Source organism: Ambystoma mexicanum, chromosome 3p (genome assembly GCF_040938575.1).
Source record: "Ambystoma mexicanum isolate Mex_15411 chromosome 3p, UKY_AmexF1_1, whole genome shotgun sequence".
NCBI classification, from domain to species: domain Eukaryota; kingdom Metazoa; phylum Chordata; class Amphibia; order Caudata; family Ambystomatidae; genus Ambystoma; species Ambystoma mexicanum.
Window position 1 is genome coordinate 27,718,088 of NC_090925.1, and position 25,049 is coordinate 27,743,136.

The following is a 25,049-nucleotide window of genomic DNA, read 5'->3' on the forward strand; positions in this document are numbered from 1 at the left end:
TGGTTCCTGAACACCACATCAATCGAAAGGGAGGAATCCTTTAAATCTTTGGGGATGAGAATTTGTAAGAGCACTGTTGAGGTCCATCACTAGTTGGCTTTAAAAGCAAAAGCAAAACTCTTGGCCAATCAAACCCTCAGCCTGAAAAGGAAGTAGTGTCGTTATTCAATGCTACCCATACTGGTATTCTATGGGACCAAGGTGGTGGCCATCTTGACATACGTTGCACATTCGCTACTGTGGTTCCCAAAGAAACACTGGACAAGCTCAGCAAGTACTTTTTGGAAAAAGGTACTCAGGCTACCGAAACCGTTGCCAATCCAGATTATCCGAAAATAACTGGGGTTTATATCATTGAAAGCAAAGATCCCAGCCTCTGCCTCTGTTCCCTAGTCTCCCAATTCCTGTCTCCCAGGCAGTGTTAGTGTCCAGCAGTACTGGTTCAGTAGTCCCACTCAGGTGATTTCAGGCAGCTCCTCCCTTATCCCCATTGTGCTACACCTTTTAACATCTAGTGCCCATGCCTACAAGGTGTCCGGCATAGCTGGCCAATAGTAAAGGCCAAGTGTTAAGGCCTAAATTCATCTCAGCCACACTGCAGCAAAAACCTGATGCCCTGCACACACCCAGTCCAGGTGCATCGTGCTCCCAATGGAAGCTCTGTGTTCACAGGAACACAAAAAGAAGTCCACCGCTGCCCCACACCACGATACCAGCATCAGCAGCTTCCAGGTACCTCCGAGCATGTGGCCCCCCGATTGGCCACATTTGGGATATCAATGCCCATGACTACAAGCTGGCAGGTGGAGCCGGCCAACTATAAAAGCCGAACGTTAAGGCCTATGTTTGTCTCAGCCCGTCTCCACCGCCCCACAGTCTCGTTCCGACCTCAGTATCATCACGCGTCTGCTACTTGCATGATACTCCTAAACAAGGTAAGCCCTTGCAGCAGCCTTCAGCTTGCCCATTGGCTGCCCTCTATTGCGCTCTGCCCTGTGTTACCATTAATCTCAAGTCGCTCCACGTATACCTCTACTCCCACCCACACTCCTCTTACCCCCTGTCTACCCCCGATCACCACATTCATCCTGTATCCAACATCCAGATGACCCCTTACACCGCCAGCATTGTCCTACCAGTGACTTGACAGCCTTCCGCCGCTGTGCCTGTGCTTCCATTGAAAATAATGCCCTCCTTTGTAGTGCCTGTGCCACCAGGGAAAACGATGCCTTCCTCTGCTGCGCCCATGCTACCTGTGATGGCATTACAACCCTTTGCCCCGCCTGAATCAACCACTCAGGTGCCCACCAACACTGCCAGCATCACGCATACCACATGGAGAAGCACTGCCACCCATAGTTTCTACTATTGCCCTGCAGATCTGCTCCACTGACCCCAGCAGGCTACACTATCCACCCCACCCAGCCTCAGGTCCTACTAGCAGGCCCTCTACTCCACCACTAGTCTATACCACTTTACTAGCTCCCACCCCTTCTAACACTACACAACGTCTATGCACTGAACGCTTACACCACTTTGCAACCCACACCACACAGGCAGTGCTCTCACCTGCAGCTGCCAAACGCAATGAGTACCTTAGATACCGCACAACCTCTGCTAGACCCCCTCAGCTTAAAGATCCATCCAACCTCGCCAGATCCAACCACTCACTCACCCCCAATGCACCATGATCAATGCCAGATCTCCGTTGGCACACGCCCCAGACATCTTGGATCTCATTATCTCCAATAATCTTGACATCTTAGCCGTCACAGAATCATGGCTCACTCCATCATCTGGCCTCTCCGTCTCCATTGCCATCCTCCCTGGCTATGCCCTACTGTACGAAGACAGACCCAACAGAAAGGGAGGCGGTGTCGCCCTTATATGCAAAGACTCTCTCCTGCTACACGCCATGGCCCCCTCCTCCATCTCCCAATGCGAAATGATCTCAGTTTAACTGAACCGCTCGCCTAAGTCCACCTTTATTGTCCACCTCATGTACTAACCACCAGGTCCTGCTAGAGCTCACCCCGCTCATTTCATCTGACCTCAAACCTACCTCCCAAATCTTCCTCTTGGGTGATCTTCACCTTGGCTATAACAACCTTACCGATGGCAATGCCTCTGCCCTAGGCTTCACCCAGTGCATCACTAATCCCACCCACCTGAATGGCCTCACCCTTGACTGGCTCTTGGATCACAACTGCAATATTTTGATCTCACGCAGCCTACCTTGCCTGTGGTCTGATCAGAGCATCATCTCTTTCAAGACCCTGAGCATAAACATGCCTCACAGAAATAGTACTTTCTGACCTCCTACACTAGCCTGCAGCATGTGTGACCTCACTAACGCAAACCTCCTTCCTCTACTTAATCACCCACTATCCCCACTCCCGGATATTGACTCCCTTGTTGACCATTACAGCTCTCCGCTTCACAACGCCCAAAAGACCAAGCACGACAGCTCATGGATAACTACCTACCAAATTCTGCTTGATCCATGCCAGAAAACACACAGCAGAAGCGGTCTGGAAACAAGCTCCCACTTCTGAAAACAAAGCAACCTTCTTTGACATCGCCCGAACCTACAGATGAGCTATCCACACCTCTACAGGAGCTACCTACAATGGAAGCATCACCACTGCATCCTCTAGCTCCCGGGAACTATTCACAATCCTCTGTGACCTATAATCTCCTGTTCCCCCAACCCCCATTTTGAAAGACCCTGTCTAGTGCAACAACGTACAAAATACCCTTACTGTAAAAAACACTCTACTACAAATGAAACGGAACACCAGAGCCCCCTCCAAATATGCACTCGTGAAACCCACCGCCTCACCAGAACCACCTGCCCATGTTCCCCCTTTCAACTTCCAACCTATTTCCAACTCCCTTGTAGCCACCATATTAAAAGGTCTCAAACCATCTTAATGAAAAGGCGATGTCTGCCCCGCTCCCCTAATAAATAAATGGACTGAGCCCTTATTACCACTCAACACTGCCATCATTAATGCATCCTTCGCATCCTTCGCATCCTGATATGTACCATCCTCACTCAAAGTCATGGATCTCCCCCTTCTTAAAAAAGCATCTCTTGACCCTACTGTCCCAACCAACTACCGTCCCATAACCACTGTCTCTTTCCTGCTGAACATTTTTGATAGGGTGTCCTATCTCCGAATGCAAAAACATCCTGGAAACCCACAATATTCTCAGCTCCCGACAATCAGGCTTACGCCCAAGACATGGGACTAAAACGGCCCTCCTCAAATTAAAAGATCAACTTGATGACTATAGCGACACAGGCAAACTCTCCCTCCTCCTGCTCCTAGACCTCTCAGCTGCCTTTGACCTTGTTAACCATCACACTCTATGCCACCACCTCACTGACTCACACCAATTACCTCTGCCATCCCGCAAGGGTCCTGCGTTTCCCCCACCCTCTATAATGTTTACACCAAACCCCTATTCAACCACCTTGACTCACTTGGTATCTGCTATATGAACTATGCAAATGATGATACCCAAATCTTCATCACCCTCTCTGGTGAATACGCCCAGGACAGCTTCAAAGTCAACACCATCTATGAAATGATCCAAACCTGGATGGACGTCCACCTCCTCTGTTTCAACAATGAAAAAACAGAGCTCCTCCTCCTTGTTGGAACCCCTGCCCATCTCGCCAATATTGACAATGACTACAATTCCTTGACTATAGATGGCCACATCATCCCTGTAGCCCTGGCCGTCAAAGCCCTGGGGGTTTACCTTGACGTGACACTCAATATTTTGTGACATGTCCACCACATTTTTTACGCCACCAAGCGCATCCAGGCGAGTAAACACTTCCTCTCCTCTGACAATCGCCCAAGCTCTTGTTGGCTCCAAATGAGAATATTGTAACGCCCTTCTCCGTGGTACAACCAAAAAAAAAAAATGAAATAAACTTCAAATCGTGCAGAACAACGCAATCCGAGCTGCACTGGACCTAAAGAAGCATAAGCATATCTCTGACACCAGAAGAGCCACCCACTGGCTCCCTGCCAGGGAAAGGATCAACTTTAAAGTCCTCTCCATCCCTCACTGGTACCTATCTGACAATGCACTGCCATACCTGTCCCAGCAGATAGACATACATATGCCGGCAAGACCTCTACGACCCTCACACAGCCACTGCATCATTGCTCCAATGTTCCATAAGAAATCAGAAGTGTCCAGTTTCCCAGCCTGCGCTGCTTCCTCTGGAACAACTTATTACTGCACCTGCATTCTAACCCTTCCTATTTCTCGTTCAGAAAAAATCTCAAAAGCCACCGGTTCCACTAACTCTGTAACCCGTATCTCTGCTGAACTGCTCTTATTTCTGTAACTAGTGCCTGGACGCACATGAGTTTAGCGCACGGCCATACATGTGATAATAAATAAATAAATAAATAAATAAACCACACCTCTGCAATATTAAAATTAAGAAGTGCCAGCTTATTGGCTCTTGAATTGGATTGAACACCTGCTGAACACTCAACCCCTAAGTCCAACCTCCTATCAGTGGATAGGGCTCCTGGAGTTATGAAACCTAAATTATGTGAGGGATGAATTCACCCACTTGACTTGACCTTTTCAGACATTTAAATTTTACACTCAAAAAGTCCTACATGACAAATATCTGTGCTTTACAGTTAAGAATAACAATATTGATATATTTGGGTTCCTCGCATCATGCCGAATGTGATAAAATGAATTCTGTCTTGGCATGAGATTGTAGGTTTGAACAGTGTTTTCTCGCGCTTTACTCACAGATTATAACAGTTATCAACCTGAAATTTTCTGTACAGATATCTAATTTAATAAGCTATCACATCCCGAATTGCGGCTTCAGGTCATTTTCAGGGAAACTAGAAATTAGTGTGTAGCTTGAATTCCCAAGTTCGATTGTATGTAACCCTATGGCAAAATATAATATACATATTTTAAGTTCACTTGACCATTAGGTTTTGTTTCTCCTCTGAACATAGGAACTGGTCATCGGCGTCCTTTGTTGACTCTGGCCTGTTATAAACCCATTAATCTTCCGTCTCCCAGTGCTAATGGGTCATCTAGTTTCTTATCTTTGAGAGCAGAAAGGCAAGCCCCCACCTCCATGTTCATAGATTTTTTGCTGTTGCCCATCACTTGCCAGGTCCTGGGCTATCCCACAAATTGAATTTAAAAACGTGTATTTTTAAGAGCTCAACCCATCCATGGCTGGCTCTTTGCTTGACACAGTTGTTTATCATTCCCACCATAAATTCAATCTTAGACCCTCCTGTGGCTTCAAAGAGATTTGACTTTCAGCTAGAGGGCTGAGCAGAGCTTTTAGCCCCTGATGGGGGAGGTGCATATGTCCTATGGGCTAACACAGCCTTTCTCCATGCACAGAAACGGATGTTTGTGACTATTCCAATTCCTTTTACACATGAGGCCTTCGAATATTTTTAATATAAATGCATCTTACGTTGTATAATTGCCAGTGCAAGAGCCCGGAAGACTTAAAAAGAATGTACTGGCAATGTTTGGAGAAACCGCTAGATAAATCCAAATAAATAAAATAGATGCCTTGAAAGGGTCAGTGGGGCCTATAGGATTCCAGTGGGGTGCCCATAGGATCTTTATCGTACACGTGAAGGAGCTCAGTGGGGCCTATAGGATTCCAGTGGGATGGCCACAGGAGTTTTGTGGTACATATTTAGAATCTCAATTGGGAGCCTACAGGATTCCATCGGGGTACCGGTGTTACGCTTTGTGGTGCACATGTAGAAGCTCAGTAGGAGTCTACAGGATTCCATCGGGGTACCGGTGTTACGCTTTGTGGTGCACATGTAGAAGCTCAGTAGGAGTCTACAGGATTCCATCGGGGTACCGGTGTTACGCTTTGTGGTGCACATGTAGAAGTTCAGTGGAAGCCTACAGGATTCCATCAGGGTACCGGTGTTACGCTTTGTGGTGCACATGTAGAAGTTCAGTGGGAGCCTACAGGATTCCATCGGCGTACCGGTGTTACGCTTTGTGGTGCGCATGTAGAGGTTCAGTGGGAGCCTACAGGATTCCATCGGCATACCAGTGTTACGCTTTGTGGTGCACATGTAGAAGTTCAGTGGGAGCCTACAGGATTCCATTGGCGTACCGGTGTTACGCTTTGTGGTGCACATGTAGAAGTTCAGTGGGAGCCTACAGGATTTCATCAGGGTACCAGTGTTACGCTTTGTGGTGCACATGTAGAAGTTCAGTGGGATTCTAAATTAGGGCTCCTGTAGGGGGACCTATTCTGCCCAGGAAGGCTACTTATGAACACGGATACAATTGAACAGGTCAAAAGAAGGAACACCTTCACACTCTCCTGTGTACCCTTTTGCCTAAAATAAATAAACACAGACACTCAAGTAATGGTATTTTACTGAAAAGATTGTTTGGACTGTATTATACATCGTGAATGGAATTGATTGATGTGACAACATTTCTTTTCACCAAACATTACTTTCTATATCACACATATAGACCATGAAAGCAGACACCAGTGATGCCGGTGAATGCTTGTGCGACAGAACCGAGGACAATTCAGTAATCGTCACAACATAGTAAACAGCATAATAACAAGTACAAAACAAAACAAAAAAAACATAGTATTCTGTAGGTAAGAGGTGCGTCTACACCAAGGTGTTTCTGCCGTCTCAGGGGGCTAGATGGGCCTCGTGTCTACTACGGCATTCATCAGGACGTGGTCTGTGTGGGGGTGCTGTAGACAGGGAAAGGGAATATTGTTTAGGAGAGAGTTCAAGTGAAATGATTTAAAAGTCAATTTAATGGTTGGCTGTACCATGTATATACTATCATGGAAGGAAGACAGCTTACCTGGGTGGAAGAAATTCCACCAGGTATTCGTGTGTGGGGCCGTCAGTCGGGGCTCCTAGAGCAAGAAAAAGGAGGTATTAGTCTCCTCAGATAAGACCATGTGTGAAAAATCGACACATGCAGCACCGAGTGATTGTGCAGCTTGTTGTATCAGTGAAATAAAATCTTACCTCACGTGCAGGACTGGGATCCGCGAAGATTTCGTGTGATACAGTCCTGCAAGAGGTCACTAAATCAGTACCATGTTGTTGATACGAGAACCATTATCTAGGTGGACACAAAAATATTGCAGCGCCGTGAGCGTACCTGGCGGCAAAACGTGAGCGATGCTCCATGCAGGATGTGTTCTGCAGGGGTCTGCAAGGACTGCTGAGTCACTCCAGGGCAGAAAGAAAGCAAAAGACGCGGCGTAATGGACGCCGTCGCTAAGCAGCCGATCATTATATACCGGCGACCATGTTGGAATGGTTTAATGGCGCCCGGATACCACGTATCACCCGGGGATAACCCAATCCTCTACAAAGGTGTGGAAAAAGGGGGTCCAAAACGTCTGGGCAATGAAACAGGTGACTGTTAGGTACATATACGGGATTATGGAGTGACCAAAAGCGTATGTTGATAACGGTTGTCATGGTAACAAGTCAGACGTGCTGTAGCAGCAAAAAAACATATTATACAAAAACGAGCATAATTTAACTAGACATATCTGGCTAGACCTCGCTTGAATACATGGACAAGTACAGTAATTGGTTCAGTAATCAATTGCTGACCGAATAGTGATAACAGTTGTCATGGTAACAAATCAGACATGCTGTAGCAATAAAAACCTTTACAAAGGAGCAAGCATAATTCACTGGACATATATGGCTAGGCATAGCTTGAATACATGAAAAAACCGAATGGTGATAACGGTTGTTATGGTGACAAGTCAGACGTGCTGTGGCAGTAAAAAATTATTAAAAAAATTATTGGCAGTAACAAATTATCATTATAGAGGAGCAAGCATAATTCACTAGACATATATGGCTAGGCATAGTTTGAATACATGAAAATACACAATATTAAATTTCTAACCATAGTGTATGTAAGCAGAATCCTGCGTGTGTTGTCCATTTCTAGAATGTAACCTAACATGTTGGTGACCCAAAAGTCGGCACTCCCTGAAGTGTAACAAACCACTATGTGGTCTAGTATAGTCTGTGACCCAGAGCCCTCTGCATATAATCTGGGCGGACATGTGATGGAAGAACAGACTACCACCTGGGCTAAGCAGCATGTTTGTGTTTATAAGAAAGACTTCCACTCAAGTGAAATGTTGAGTCCTGCTTGCACTGTATCTAGTTTATGGACCCATCTTTGCTCAAGTCGGGTCAGGGTCTTATTTAAGACCCCTCCCCGTTTGGCTGCGGTGACCTTCTGCAGTATAAACCATCTAAGGTCTGTGTCTTTGTGTTTTGCTTTATTGAAATGTTCCACCAGGGGTTTATCTGCTACCATGTTCCTTATGCATGATCGGTGCTCAGAGATGCGCATTTTTATTGGGCGAATGGTGTTGCCTACATAGAGTAATCCACAGGGGCACTGTATGATGTATACCACACCTTTGGTGTTACAATTCGTGTGCTCTTTCATCGTCCATTTGATTGTCTTATGTTCAAACGATTTCTTCTGTAAGGTGAGCGGGCATGCTACACAGTCCCCACATTTGAAATGTCAATTGGTGGGTGATAGGTCCCAGAGAGTGTTTTCGCTTCTTTCCGGTGTGCCAATGAATGTATGGACTAGGGAATCCTTCAGGTTTTTGTTTTTCTTAAAGGCGAAACATGGTGTTTTACTCAAAGTGCCTGGTTGTTTGACCAAGTGCCAATTTTTCTTCATGGTTTTCTGTATCAAAAGGCTCAGTGGTCCAAAGGTGGTCACACATACTAGTCTTCCTAATTCCCTTTTGGGCTTATTTTCAAGGCAGATCTCCCTCGGGGTGTTTCTTGCTCTCTTGTTAGCTTGCTTTATGGATTTCCGTGGGTATCCTCTCTCAATTAGACGTCCTTGTAGGTTTTCTGCATGTTCCCTGTATCTTTCGACATCGGTGCAATTTCTACGAATACGTAGGAACTGTCCATATGGTAGATTATACTTTAACCCCATTGGATGATAACTGCTATAGTGGAGTAGGGTATTACGATCTGTCGGTTTTCGAAAGAGTTCTGTTTTAATTTGGTTCCCCGTTCTGTACATGTGTAAGTCCAGAAAATCGATCTGGTGATGGTCCCAATGGATGGTGAACTTTATGTGCGGGCTACGTGCATTCAGCCAGAGGTGGAATGCCTGGAGTTCGTTGGGGGTACCATCCCAGATGATCAAGACGTCGTCGATGTAGCGTTTCCAAAGGGCAATGTGCTCATGGAAGGGGTTCGCTTCGGTTGCCACATTCTTTTTCTCGTATTCGGCCATGAAGAGGTTAGCGATGTCAGGGGCAAAGGTTGCCCCCATGCTCACTCCCTTGATTTGTTTATAAATTTGGTCTTGAAAGAGGAAGAAGTTCTCAGACATGGCCAACCTGATGCATTCCAAGATGAAAGCAGTGGGCGTAGTGTCTACATATTCTCGAGTGTCAGACCGATAGTTTCCGCATGTGAGTCATTATTCGAACCCCTATCTCTTTACACCGATTTTTTTCTAAAACCATTTGTTGCCAGGATGCCCACATACCTCAAGGACTCCACCAGCACCATCAATTTGCTCAATGGTATTTCCCTAACTAACGACAGCCTTTTTGCCACTATGGATGTCGAGGCACTATATACATCCATCCCTCAGGACGAGGGCCTGTAGGCGTTACGTGACCTCCTTGACACCCGAGAAGATGTCGACACTACACCCACTGCTTTCATCTTGGAATGCATCAGGTTGGCCATGTCTGAGAACTTCTTCTTCTTTCAAGACCAAATTTATAAACAAATCAAGGGAGTGAGCATGGGGGCAACCTTTGCCCCTGACATCGCTAACCTCTTCATGGCCGAATACGAGAAAAAGAATGTGGCAACGGAAGCGAACCCCTTCCATGAGCACATTGCCCCTTGGAAACACTACATCGACGACGACTTGATCATCTGGGATGGTACCCCCAACGAACTCCAGGCATTCCACCTCTGGCTGAATGCACGTAGCCCGCACATAAAGTTCACCATCCATGGGGACCATCACCAGATTGATTTTCTGGACTTACACATGTACAGAACGGGGAACCAAATCAAAACAGAACTCTTTTGAAAACCGACAGATCGTAATACCCTACTCCACTATAGCAGTTATCATCCCATGGGGTTAAAGTATAATCTACCATATGGACAGTTCCTACGTATTGGTAGAAACTGCACTGATGTCGAAAGATACAGGGAACATGCAGAAAACCTACAAGGATGTCTAATTGAGAGAGGATACCCACAGAAATCCATAAAGCAAGCTAACAAGAGAGCAAGAAACACCCCCAGGGAGATCTGCCTTGAAAATAAGCCCAAAAGGGAATTAGGAAGACTAGTATGTGTGACCACCTTTGGACCACTGAGCCTTTTGATACAGAAAACCGTGAAGAAAAATTGGCACTTGGTCAAACAACCAGGCACTTTGAGTAAAACACCATGTTTCGCCTTTAAGAAAAACAAAAACCTGAAGGATTCCCTAGTCCATACATTCATTGGCACACCGGAAAGAAGCGAAAACACTCTCTGGGAGCTACCACCCACCAAGGGACATTTCAAATGTGGGAACTGTGTAGCATGCCCGCTCACCTTACAGAAGAAATCGTTTGAACATAAGACAATCAAATGGACGATGAAAGAGCACACGAATTGTAACACCAAAGGTGTGGTATACATCATAGAGTGCCCCTGTGGATTACTCTATGTAGGCAAGACCATTCGCCCAATAAAAATGCGCATCTCTGAGCACCGATCATGCATAAGGAACATGGTAGCAGATAAACCCCTGGTGGAACATTTCAATAAAGCAAAACACAAAGACACAGACCTTTGATGGTTTATACTGCAGAAGGTCACCGCAGCCAAACGGGGAGGGGTCTTGAATAAGACCCTGACCCGACTTGAGCAAAGATGGGTCCATAAACTAGATACAGTACAAGCAGGACTCAACATTTCACTTGAGTGGAAGTCTTTCTTATAAACACAAACATGCTGCTTAGCCCAGGTGGTAGTCTGTTCTTCCATCACATGTCCGCCCAGATTATATGCAGAGGGCTCTGGGTCACAGACTATACTAGACCACATAGTGATTTGTTACACTTCAGGAAGTGCCGACTTTTGGGTCACCAACATGTTAGGTTACATTCTAGAAATGGACAACACACGCAGAATTCTGCTTACGTACACTATGGTTAGAAATGTAATACCGTGTATTTTCATGTATTCAAACTATGCCTAGCCATATATGTCTAGTGAATTATGCTTGCTCCTCTATAATGATAATTGTTTACTGCCAATAATTTTTTAATAATTTTTTACTGCCACAGCACGTCTGACTTGTCACCATAACAACCGTTATCACCATTCAGTTTTTTCATGTATTCAAGCTATGCCTAGCCATATATGTCCAGTGAATTATGCTCGCTCCTTTGTAAAGGTTTTTATTGCTACAGCATGTCTGATTTGTTACCATGACAACTGTTATCACCATTCGGTCAGCAATTGATTACTGAACCAATTACTGTACTTGTCCATGTATTCAAGCGAGGTCTAGCCAGATATGTCTAGTTAAATTATGCTCGTTTTTGTATAATATGTTTTTTTGCTGCTACAGCACGTCTGACTTGTTACCATGACAACCGTTATCAACATACGCTTTTGGTCACTCCATAATCCCGTACCTAACAGTCACCTGTTTCATTGCCCACACGTTTTGGACCCCCTTTTTCCACACCTTTGTAGAGGATTGGGTTATCCCCGGGTGATACGTGGTATCCCGGCGCCATTAAACCATTCCAACATGGTCGCCGGTATATAATAATCGGCTGCTTAGCGACGGCGTCCATTACGCTGCGTCTTTAGCTTTCTTTCTGCCCTGGAGTGACTCAGCAGTCCTTGCAGACCCCTGCCCAACACAGCCTGCACGGAGCATCGCTCGCGTTTTGCCGCCAGGTACGCTCACGGCGCTGCAATATTTTTGTGTCCACCTAGATAATGGTTCTCGTATCAACAACATGGTACTGATTTAGTGACCTCTTGCAGGACTGTGTATCACACGAAATCTTCGCGGATCCCAGTCCTGCACGTGAGGTAAGATTTTATTTCACTGATACAACAAGCTGCACAATCACTCGGTGCTGCATGTGTCGATTTTTCACACATGGTCTTATCTGAGGAGACTAAAACCTCCTTTTTCTTGCTCTAGGAGCCCCGACTGACGGCCCCACACACGAATACCTGGTGGAATTTCTTCCACCCAGGTAAGCGGTCTTCCTTCCATGATAGTATATACATGGTACAGCCAACCATTAAATTGACTTTTAAATCATTTCACTTGAACTCTCTCCTAAACAATATTCCCTTTCCCTGTCTACAGCACCCCCACACAGACCACGTCCTGATGAATGCCGTAGTAGACACGAGGCCCATCTAGCCCCCTGAGACGGCAGAAACACCTTGGTGTAGACGCACCTCTTACCTACAGGGTAACATCACTGTTTACTCTTTCAAGAATACTATGTTTTTTTCGTTTTGTTTTGTACTTGTTATTATGCTGTTTACTATGTTGTGACGATTACTGAATTGTCCTCGGTTCTGTCGCACAAGCATTCACCGGCATCACTGGTGTCTGCTTTCATGGTCTATATGTGTGGTATAGAAAGTAATGTTTGGTGAAAAGAAATGTTGACACATCAATCAATTCCATTCACGATGTATAATACAGTACAAACAATCTTTTGAGTAAAATACCATTACTTGAGTGTCTGTGTTTATTTATTTTAGACAACAGGGTACACAGGAGAGTGTGAAGGTGTTCCTTCTTTTGACCTGTTCAATTGTATCCGTGTTTAGAAGTTCAGTGGGAGCCTACAGGATTTCATCGGGGTACCGGTGTTACGCTTTGTGGTGCACATGTAGAAGTTCAGTGGAAGCCTGCAGGATTTCAATGGGTTAACTGCAAGAGCTTATGTTAAGCTGCAGGACCTCCATTGCAGACCTCTTAGGAGCAAACTTGAGTAGCTGCCTGGAGTCACTTGGAAGTTTGTAGGAGTTGGGTGGGGTACCCATTTTAGTTCCGTTGGGTGGCTACAGTCTCTCACAGGGGTGCCTGCAGGAGTTCAGTGGGGTCCCTGCAGGAGCTCGGTGTGGTGCCTGCAGGAACTAAGTGGGGTGCCTGCAGGATCTCAGCAGAGTGCCAGAATGAGCTCAGTGGGGTGCCTGCAGGAGCTCAGTGTGGTGGCTGCAGGAACTCAGTGGGGTGTCTGCGGCAGCTCAGTAGGGTGCATGCAGGAGCTCAGTGGGGTGCCTGCAGGAACTCAGTGGGGTGCCTGCAGGAGCTCAGTGGGGTGCCTGCAGGAACTCCGTGCGATGCCTGCAGGAGCTCAGTGAATGGAGTAGAAATTATTTTTAAACATGTATAACTCTGCATATACATTGGAATAGTACAACATCCCGCATAATCTATTCTCACAACACATATGCCAGGGTTTGTTGAGACGTGCGGGGGCGCTTTCTAGCACATTGCTTCGGGGTAAAGCCATAAGCCAGAACCACCCCCCCCCCACCACCCCCTCACCCCACCCTGCGTGTCCTTTGCCCGTGTACCACCCACGGGCTGCATCTCGTGCCTCTGTCCTTCTCCCGCTGGGGTACATTCCTGGGTAAATAACTACCCATCGGGGGTCGTGGAATCACTCAGGCCTCTGGGGTATATTTTCTGGGGGAACTTAACCCGTATCGGGGTCCTGCTGCTCTCACACTTCTCTGCCCCTTTCCCACCTGAACACGTGCCGCTGTGGAATTAAAACACCACAAGCAACAAAAGCGGCCCAGAAAAGAAGCAGCAGCAGCCCTCGCCCGTCTCTAGGCGCTATAATAATGCACTTACTGAAGCAGCAGCAGCCCTCGCCCAGAGGCGGCCAGTCCTTGCACTCCTATACAGGCCCGGTATGTGCCACACAGCACAGAGAGCACCGTCTCTAGGCGCTATAGTAATGCGCTTACTGAAGCAGCAGCAGCCCTCGCCCAGAGGCGGCCTGTCCTTGCACTTCTATACAGGCCCGGTATGTGCCACACAGCACAGAAAGCACCGTCTCTAGGCGCTATAATAATGCGCTTACTGAAGCAGCAGCAGCCCTCGCCCAGAGGCGGCCAGTCCTTGCACTCCTATACAGGCCCGGTATGTGCCACACAGCACAGAGAGCACCGTCTCTAGGCGCTATAGTAATGCGCTTACTGAAGCAGCAGCAGCCCTCGCCCAGAGGCGGCCTGTCCTTGCACTTCTATACAGGCCCGGTATGTGCCACACAGCACAGAAAGCACCGTCTCTTGGCGCTATAATAATGCGCTTACTGAAGCAGCAGCAGCCCTCGCCCAGAGGCGGCCAGTCCTTGCACTCCTATACAGGCCCGGTATGTGCCACAAAGCAGAGAAAGCACCGTCTCTAGGCGCTATAATAATGCGCTTACTGAAGCAGCAGCAGCCCTCGCCCAGAGGCGGCCAGTCCTTGCACTCCTATACAGGCCCGGTATGTGCCACAAAGCACAGAAAGCACCGTCTCTAGGCGCTATAATAATGCGCTTACTGAAGCAGCAGCAGCCCTCGCCCAGAGGCGGTCAGTCCTTGCACTCCTATACAGGCCCGGTATGTCCACACAGCACAGAAAGCACCGTCTCTAGGCGCTATAACAATGCGCTTACTGAAGCAGCAGCAGCCCTCGCCCAGAGGCGGCCAGTCCTTGCACTCCTATACAGGCCCGGTATGTGCCACAAAGCACAGAAAGCACTCTAGGCGCTATAATAATGCGCTTACTGAAGCAGCAGCAGCCCTCGCCCAGAGGCGGCCAGTCCTTGCACTCCTATACAGGCCCCGTATGTGCCACAAAGCACAGAGAGCACCGTCTCTAGGCGCTATAATAATGCGCTTACTGAAGCAGCAGCAGCCCTCGCCCAGAGGCGGCCAGTCCTTGCACTCCTATACAGGCCCGGTATGTGCCCCAAAGCACAGAGAGCACCGTCTCTAGGCGCTATAACAATGCGCTTACTGAAGCAGCAGCAGCCCTCGTCCAGAGGCGGCCGGTCCTTGCACTCCTATACAGGCCCGGTATGTGCCACACAGCACAGAAAGCACCGTCTCTAGGCGCTTACTGAAGCAGCAGCAGCCCTCGCCCAGAGGCGGCCAGTCCTTGCACTCCTATACAGGCCCGGTATGTGCCACACAGCACAGAAAGCACCGTCTCTAGGCGCTATAATAATGCACTTACTGAAGCAGCAGCAGCCCTCGCCCAGAGGCGGCCAGTCCTTGCACTCCTATGCAGGCCCGGTATGTGCCACAAAGCACAGAGAGCACCGTCTCTAGGCGCTATAGTAATGCACTTACTGAAGCAGCAGCAGCGCTCGCCCAGAGGCGGCCAGTCCTTGCACTCCTATGCAGGCCCGGTATGTGCCACAAAGCACAGAGAACACCGTCTCTAGGCGCTATAATAATGCGCTTACTGAAGCAGAAGCAGCAGCAGCCCTCGCCCAGAGGCGGCCAGTCCTTGCACTCCTATACAAGCCCGGTATGTGCCACAAAGCACAGAAAGCACCGTCTCTTGGCGCTATAATAAGCTCAATGCTGCCCGTGTACACACACATCTGCGGTAGGCGCTCAGCCCACTGAGCTATCCTAGGGCGTCTTTCTCAGAAGTTCACCGGCCAGGCGTCCATTGGTCAGCCGGAACATGCTCACAGGCAGGGTGGGGGCTTAGGGTGCGGGATGCAGAGGGGTTGGGGGGGGGGGGGCTCCACCGTACTCCCCTGTTAGGAAGGGGCGCGGCTCCACCAACTCCTCCCTCTCTCCCGAGACCCGCCCCCTCCCGAGACTGACAGTCTACAGTCGAAGTGCTGCAGGGACGCCGGCGGAGTGGAAAGCACGCAGCAGAGCACACAGGCTATGACGCGCTCCTGCAACCAGCAGGTAAGGGGTCACAGGGGTGTGGCAGTGCCAGGGTGTGCTCAATCCCTTCCCTCAAAGCAGGCCCTATCTTACAGAGTTCTCGGAAGGTGACTGCATCTGCCCGTGTGTGATAGCACACACAGTGTACACGTGTGTTGGTTGTGAGTTCCGACGGCGTGCACCTCTAATCGTAGGTGATAGGACTCAGTTTGCTGAGTGCACCCACTGGGGGCTTGCCACAATCACACGCTTTGTGTTTCTTCTGCTGTCTGAGGCGTGCAGGTGTGTGATAGAAGGGAACAGGTGTCGCCTGCTTGTTGTACGTTCTGAGAGGGGCGGCATATGTAGGTGTGTGCTAGGAGGATAGGAGGAGACCGCTTGTATATGGGTTCTAAGAGTGATCGTGCCTTTGCAGGTGGTGTGCATTGTTGGGGGCAGGGGAGGAGTGCATCTGCAGGAACTGCCAGGAAGGACACACTCGGTGTGTGTGTTGTTCAGAGGGCGTCTGCAGGTGTGTGGAAGGACACCGTTTGTGTGTACATTCCGAGAGAGAGCGAGTGTGCGACTCTGCACACGGCCCCCGTGTCCGTGCACGCTGGCCACACCCACCTGACACTGCACCCCTCGGGCCACCTGTGACCGCTTCTTGAGAATAACCCTCAAAGCTGCTTCTCAGACCCCACACCTCAGCTGACTCGCATTCCCGGGTGCCGCACGTGCTTCCCCCCAAGGCTTCTGAATGCACGCGGTCCTCGGCTAGCAGCACTGCAGTGCATTTCAGTGCACACTTCGCCGTGCACACCTTCAGGGGACTCATTGCAGGCATATTTGGCAGGTGGGGAATGTCGGGTTGGACGCAATTTGGAGGCTGTGTTGAAGTTTGCAGCTTAATCGGTGTTTTGTGACTCGTACTTTCTCAGGCTGCCTCTCAGCGCTATAGTTCCCTGAGTTGAAGCCGGGGCGTGCATTGAGATTGTTCGGGGTGTGTTGCTTGTATTCACCCATTTTGTTCTAGCTTTTGACTTCTGGTAAAGGTGTTAGGGATCAGTCTGTGAACCTCAAGGTTTGCAGGCGCCTTCCCTTTGCATGCTGGTACTTGTGTGCCATTTACGAGGACTTCAAAATACAGATTCCAGCAAATGATCTGTCAGAAACTCAGCTTGCAAAATGTGAGAGCAGCCAACCGCAATTGCACTTACATTCTGCCAAAATGAGTGTCGCACACTGATCAATTGTGTTGTGCAATGACCAAGGGAGGTGGCTGTGTTCATACTGCAGGCGCCCCTCTTGCAGGGGTGTGTGCCTTTCTGTTGTGTGTGGAGCTCTTAGTGTGGGCTTGCAGATAGTTCTTGTGGTGTATTTGGGTAGCTGGATGTCTCCTCGTAGCCATTGTTGTGAGGCAGTGCCGTCGGTCTAATATTTGTCTTTTTTGTTGAGCTTGGAACTCCTTCCCCCTTAACCGTCACATCTCTGACCTCTGACCCGAGTCCGATTGGAAACAGACACGATTAAACATTCCGTCAAAACAGTGTCATTTCTGCATTTATTTGAAGACGTGTAAGGACGAGTCCCGTTGCCTTTTATTACCCCCGTTTCCCCTGTTAGATTGCGCTTGCACTAGAAAGGGTTACTTTCTTCTGTTGCAGTCGCAGCTTTTCTTGACAGACATCTGCTAGTAACTCATCCATGTCAAGACTCAGGCTCGGGACTGCGTCAGACCCTTTCAGCTTTTTCAGTTTCAATGGACCCTGTAGAGCTTTGCCCAGTGCTTTAAGTGGGCCGGGGCCCCGGTCCCACCATAACATTGGTGGGACACATTATCCCGCCACGACGGGAGATGTGCCCGTATTAAATCAGGCAAGCTGACAGAAGTGCCCGCCAGCCACAGCGACGCTGTGACTGGCTGGCACTTCTGTCAGTCACTGTAAATTCCTCTGGTGACCCCTGTCACCAGAGGAAGTGACTGTGCCTTTGTTTCCCCAGGTTGCAGAGGCGTCTTTAACCCTCGGTGAACCTGATGATTCCTTGAAATAGTTCGCTGTTTATAAAAGATGGCTTGAAAAGTACACAATTCAAGCCATCTTTTATAAAGTTTTGCCGATGGACAAAGACGCCTCAGGCTTTGTCCGTCGGCAAAGCTTTATAAAAGATGGTTTGAGTTGTGCACTTTTGAAGCCATCTTTTATAAACATAGAAAGATGGCTTGACAAGTATGCACACCATAAGGTACGCACACAAATATATAAATGTTATTTTTTTGTGTGCTCACCTTACTGTGGTTTATGTACTTTTCAATCCATCTTTGATAAACATAGAAATATGTTACATATTTCTATGTTTATAAAATATTTCTTGCATACTACACAAACCATAGTAAGGGACGCATACACATATATAAATGCTTACATGCATGTATATATTTGTTTGCATACCTTAGTACAGTTTGTTGGGCTTCACTCAGCACATTAGTGGGACCAGTTTTAACATAATTTGCAGGGCGACCTTTGGTTCCCAGTCCACCCCTGCAGAGTGATTAGGACTGAACCACAAAACCACACTGTAAAGACTGGTGGGGGGGTCTGTACTTCTGCTCTCTATATAGTAGAGGAGAGGCACAGAGGACCCCAGCCAAGATTCTCTATTACGGTAGCAATGGACGAGCAATCAAGGCCTAGCTTCTCAGGAGGTGATGCAGGCTGGTTCTTAAGTACAGTGTAGTCCCTGAACCCCCGCAAAGGAAAGTCCACACACTGTATTACTAAAAACACAGTCTTTATATAATTAATATTCAAAGGTATGTACACGATCACAATAACACACTTTGTACTCGAAGTCAATAATGATAAATATATCAAATTCTAAAGTGGTACCACTAATGTTATCGAATCTCATTAAAATGCATCAACTGTACGGTTAAAATGTCACACAGATTAATAACGCGGAAATCAGCAATAGAGATAGGCAGGAACGTAAGATGGTTGAAACAATAGGCAGAATGCTGGCCCCGTTACCTAGACACAGTTCTGTATGGAGATACCCCCACCTCGGCAACCTGTAAAATAAGGGTATATCGCACAAGCCCAGTCCATATGTTCAATAGTCTCACTTCTTCCTATTAAGGTTTTACCCCCCCCAATGTACCTGGTGGAGTAGAGTTCTCTGACGATGCGTTGACCGATACTTCTTGAGTGCCTCCCTTTCAGGCGGGAGCCACGGATCGTCGAGAGGTGTAGGGGAATGGACGGTCCTTCTTGAGTGCCCTCCCTTTAAGGCAGGAGTCACGGGTCGTCAAACGTCCGACGGTGAACAGGGTGAACTACGGCAGGGAAGTGGCAGCTTCGTTCCTAGCGGTGCTCGTCGACGCCAGAGCGTTGGCGTCTTGCAAGGAAGAGGCATGCGGGGCACCTCGGTGACGAAAGTTTTGGACCGCAAAGAGATGATGAAGAACTGTGGCCCAGCAAGGGCGTCGAGTCGTCGGCGTCTCTGTGGTCTTTAGGTGGCAGGAAACCCACCGGTGGATGCTCCTCGGCGCGTCGACGGTCAGGCCTTCTCCAGCGGGAGACAAGTGGGTGACGATGCAGACGAGAGCGTCCGATGATCAATTGAAGTTTTTAGGCAAACGGGAGCACGGCGGCTCCGGTCGGCGACGGCGGTCGTCGACAGTGGCGGACAACAGTCTGAGTGCTTCTCCTTGGAGTTCCGCAGCAGTCCCCGTATTGGGTCGGCAGCCTGTCGAAGGTCTGTCTACCAGGGAGCGTTGGCAAAGATCAGCTGTGCACGATGGTCCCTCGTAGCTTGGGAAGAGGTCGCCTTACCAGGTCCTCTCTGGGTCAGTCCTCGGAGGCACAGCAGATTTCAGATTGTGAAGGAGAGCAACAGCAATTCTTCTCGTCCAGCAGAGCTTCAAGGTCAAGCGTCAGTTACTCCAGTTACTCGTCGTAGTGGACTTCAGCTTCTGAACACGATTCCTAGCAGTGAGAGGTCCCCAGATATACTGTTGATCTCCCATTAATTCCGCTGGGTCACACTCAAGCATCCAATCACGACTTCGGGCATTCATGCAGGCAGGCAGCCAATCAGGCACACGAGGTATTCAGGCCATTCACTTCTCTCCAGACACTCACAACAAGTTATGTGCATTGGGACAAGTACCGAGCCATTCAACACTCCAAGCTGCATTCATACCGGTTTCGGGCAGGGTTGTCTCAGTCATTGTGTCAACCACCAGATACTAAACACCCACAACACAGAATGCATATTCGTCACACACTCTATTCACCCAGGTCCCACCCACAGGAGGTACCCACAACATACATCACTGGGAAGGCTCCAGCTAGTCTGGCCGGGCCTTCACAACAACACCATATATGGCACTTCCACCCAACAGTCAGTCAGGGGGAAGGGACAGAGTCAGGGCTTCCCAGGACTTTGGGAAAACAAGGTAATGGGGAATAGAAAGCAAGAGGCCACAGGGGCCGTCTTGTTTTCCATCAGGAATCAACGGATCCTAATGGCAGGACCGGGGTATCCCAAAATGGAGGATACTCCGCGCACCTGTCAATTTCAGCATGGTGCTGCCACCAGCCCATACCCTGCTTTGCAGGCCACCCACAGATGCCCAAAAACATACACTAGGGGCATAGGGTTGTACCCCGGCCCATATGTGCCATAAGGGTATCCCACGGGTCCATTCACCAAACCAAAAGAGAGAGAGCTGCACCACCAGGAGTCCCACATGAACTCCTGTGCGGAAAACACGACAGAACACACGATAAAAAGCAGTAAAGGACAAGGATACAGAGGCCCTGTCCCTCCGATGCATTTCCAGCATCACACACACCATGGCCAAAATTGGGCCACAAGACAATACCACTTAGGGAGCAGGATTGTACCCATAGTCATAAGACACTATGATGGCGTTACAAGACTACACAACTATCAGGAATGTGCAACAAGATCACACAGTGCTCAGGATTGGACCACGCAGTGAGTGTGACGAGACTACAGAGAGACCAAGATTGGGTCGCAAGACAGCACAGGGACCAACATGATTGTGTCACAAGTCGATATAGTGAGCAGGGCGGTGACACTGAACTGCACAGTGACCGGAATTGTGCTCCTAGACAATATCACACATTGACCAAGATTATGCCATACAACCGTGTAGAGATCAGGAAGGTATCACATGGTCATGAAGAGACCAGGATTGTGCCACACAGCCACAAAGGGCCTGATTCAGAGAGCGTTTTTCAGTGGTATTGCACCATTATAAAATGCTTCTGTGAATCAGGCCCAAAGTGTTTAGAATTGTGCCCACGACCACATAGAGTCCAGGATGGTGTCACAAGACCACATAGTGACTTAGAGTGACTTACAGTGTTCCAGGATTCTGCCACAAAACAAGAGGAACACAGTTACCAGGAGTGTGCCACAAGACACACAGTAAATATGCTTGCACTACACGAGAACACAGTGATCATGGCTAATATTGGGGATGCGGTGGGGCGGGGGGATCAGACTACACAGTTAATGTGATTGGAACAAAAGAGCACACAGTGACTAAGATTGCAGCTCTGACTATAGCACACAGAAACCATCATTTTTTATTTTTTATTTTTTTTATTACTTGGTTCAATTGTTAAAACAAAAAACAATTTTTACAAGATTCCTTGTCAAGAATCGGTCTCTCGGTCTGGAGTCTTCGGAGTAAGTCCTGATCGCACCAGCCTCCACCATCTAGAGGAGAAGTTTGTTCCCTTCAGGTAGCTGGTTTTTTAGGTTCCGGGCGTTTCTGTAAGCCGAGGCTTTCAAAGAAGCCCACCACGGCGATGGTCCAACTAGTATTTTCTCCACTCATCAGATTGTTCCATCTTTCCTCTTCATCAAAACAATAAGCATTGGCAAATAAGCGGCCCGGGTGGAGGGTGCGTGCTGCGTCCACCCCTCGGCACCTTAACAGCAGATGCTTGAGTGTTTCGATCGTGTCTGGTTGAGTGCAGAATCGGCAGAGGCTGCTGTTTGTTTGTTTACCTCTGGCCAGTATTTCCTTTGTGTATAGGATGTTCAGTCGGATGCGCAAGACGTTTTCGCGGAGCTTCCTGGATGGGCATTTTAATAAGTAGGATCTGGTTCCGTTGACTTTTGCCGGATTGGCAGGCCCTTCCTTTGTGAGTTTTGAGGCGTGTGCTTCATCCAGGGTTTGGATCCAGTCTCTCTCCATCAAGCGCCTCTTTACCTTTCCTGGATTGGAGATAAGGTCCTCTTGGGAACAACCTGCTAAACCATAATTATTCCAGAACACATAACCGGAAATTTTACCACAAGACAGTAGTGCCTTTATCCCATTGGTATGGCCTCAAAGCGCTGTAGCTGTATGTCCTCTGGCAACCATAGTCTAAGGTTTGGGAAAATTGATCAGAGGAGTTTATAATGCGTGTGTGCATTGTAGCCAAAGTGAAGTTGGGTAGGGCTGGCCGTGTCCCTACTAGCTACCCGTATCAAGCTTGCAAGGGGATGGTGCTTTGAAGTTGACATGAGAGTATGCAACAGTAGGAGAACTCATCATGTGTCCAGCTGGACCGAATTCTGGTGGATAACTGCATTCTAATGTCAGCGGGGTTGTGCGATGTGCCATTGGGAGTGGCGCATGGTTGCAGAGGCATGCGGGTGAGTGGCCTTGCCTTTGGCTGTTTTCCATAAGCATGGAGTGTGGTATGCATGCGTGTGCACTGGCTGGCTTCTTGCTTTCGTATGTGTGGCATGGACCCTCTCCGGTGTTCTGCCGGCGATTGTTAGGACAGTCTCAGCGTCATTCAGTGATTTGATGGAAGTTCTGTGCTGCCCCGGCCTGCTTCAAGTGGTCCATTAGCTGCCTAAAACCAGTGGCTAACTGAAATGTCACACTAAGCTAAAAAGCAGTGGCTAGCTCACATATCCTGCTAAGTTCACAACAAAAGCTATATTCTAAAAGAAAGCAACATTTACAAACAGTGGCTAACTTATGTCTTGCTAAATTAAAAAGCAGTGGTTAACTCAAATGTCTGAAAATGACAGCACTTTACAGTGCCAAACTACCTCGTATGTCATTTTCGCATGACTGCTTCCTGAACTATGATGGTTCCTCAGTGGCTACAAGTTGACAGTTACTACATATATATTTGTTGCTATACATATCGTTGTCAGAAGATGTAGACAGGAGCTCCGTCAGAATGGTGCACAACCGAGGACGAAATAACAGTGGGAAACAACAGTGGGAAACAATGTAGGATTCAAATTCCAAAGGGGAACATGAAGGCCATGGTAAACAACCTACAAACAAAAAAATGCGCCTGATAATGAGACCAACCAGGGCATAACCCAAAGCTCATCAACGCTATTACCTGAGGGACACATAGGAGCACTCAGCACTGTCCGGGGAGCTGGTAGCAAAACCCAGTGAGGGTCAACAACACTGTCGGGGTACCTAGGAACACCACCATGGTGGGGATGACAATGGGCAAAGCCACAGTGAGGCGGGAAAAGCACATCAGGGCGATGCCCCATACCCAGAGGAGGATGAGTGAATGATTAAGTTTGTTCCTCCATAGCTGGACCTGATCCAGCGGGTTGCAATTCCTCCCGAAAGATGTCTCCTGTTCTAGCAGGCTCCCCAAACCACCACTGAGGGGTCAGATTCCACTGTGGAGGAAGGTCTAGGAGAAGTATATGAGGCTGGAGGGGCAGCATCCAGATTACCCCTGATAGAGGATCCCCGGGGGGTGCCACATCTAAATCCTGAGGGTTAACGTAACATGCAGAGAGGTGGAGCCACGTGCTTATCTCCCACTGTCCCAAATAACGACCCCTCCTACCCTCCCCCATTGCAGATCGCCACCGTATGCAATTACATTGTAGGACTTTGCCTCGAAAATGAAGCCACGAGCTGTGGCTGATGGCGTTCCCCAGGGAAGCACCAGCCTCACCAACTAAAGCCTGTGCCACTCTACATGTACATTTGCTACACAAGGATAGACCTGTCCATAAGATGTCCACTTATCACCCGAGACGTTTCACCCAGCTTGCAGGGCTTATGCTTGGAGAGGATTGAAGTTCACAGTGTTGCTCGTGTGAAAAACAGGTCGAAATTACCCATTGAAATTTCCCTCACAAACTTCAAGGGAGACCTGCGCTTTAATCAAGAGTCACAGAGGGCTCAGTGAACCAGAGAGACACTTTGATCTACAACAGACAGGGAGATTGGCGGGACTTAGGTATGGGTTGTCACCCCTTGTCTGTCCTGTTGCAGAGCACTCTGGTCCTGACCTCATGCATAACAGGAAATTGTTGGTGGGGACCCAGGATTGGTTCATTAAGGTGGGCTTAGCCTGCACCAATCACTGGGGCCATTTGGCTTTTAGAAAGGGCTGAACCCCTCACTTGACAGCTCATTCGACTACTTTGAAAGGAGTAAGAAGAAGGACTCATTTGGACCCGGGCTGAAGGTACAGTCTACCTTACATCTTCTGCCAGTGAAGGAATGCCAGGAGTTCCGAGAGGGATGCAAGATCCCTCCCCTAAACATCTCCCAGGGAACAGAGGGAGATACTGGACTCAGAGGACCCGTCCAGCAGCTCCAGAACTGGTAACCAGCCAGCACACAACATGCCCTGCTAGGCTCCGCCAGCAAATTTCCTAGGTGGTAAGTGCAATAGAGTATCTAAGGACAAGGCCGTTGCCCCTGCAAACACTCCCCTGAGCTTTGGGCCATCTGCCTTGAAAGGACAACTCAAGCCCTGCGGAGAGGCTAGGAGTGCCACACAAGCATCAACCAGCCTCCATCCTTTAAGGACATTTTCGAGACAGTCGAGTCCTCAAACCTGTTGGGACAAACTCCCAGGTATGCCTGAGGGCCACTAGGGGTTAGCGGGCTCTCGGAAAGCCCAACACCTTCCACAGGACAAACAGAGGACTCAGTCAAATGTCAAGTTCAAACTGCGGTTTATTACAAAGAAAATTAACAGGGAGCAGCACAGGGACCGAAGAAATCCA

The 25,049-nt window shown here is 48.4% G+C and overlaps 1 protein-coding gene across 3 annotated transcripts in view; it reads left to right on the forward strand.

Annotated features, from left to right (window-relative positions):
• Window positions 1-25,049, forward strand: part of LOC138580092 (kell blood group glycoprotein-like) — a 537,793-nt gene that overhangs the window by 37,675 nt on the left and 475,069 nt on the right. The window contains exon 1 of one of the 3 annotated variants that reach the window (XM_069650369.1): window positions 15,944-16,043. The exons of the other annotated variants lie outside the window; for them this stretch is intronic. Coding sequence (XP_069506470.1) covers window positions 16,020-16,043 — 24 coding nt within the window. The 5' untranslated portion in view covers window positions 15,944-16,019. Of the gene's footprint in view, window positions 1-15,943; window positions 16,044-25,049 lie in introns of those variants that run through there. 3 annotated transcript variants of the gene reach the window in all.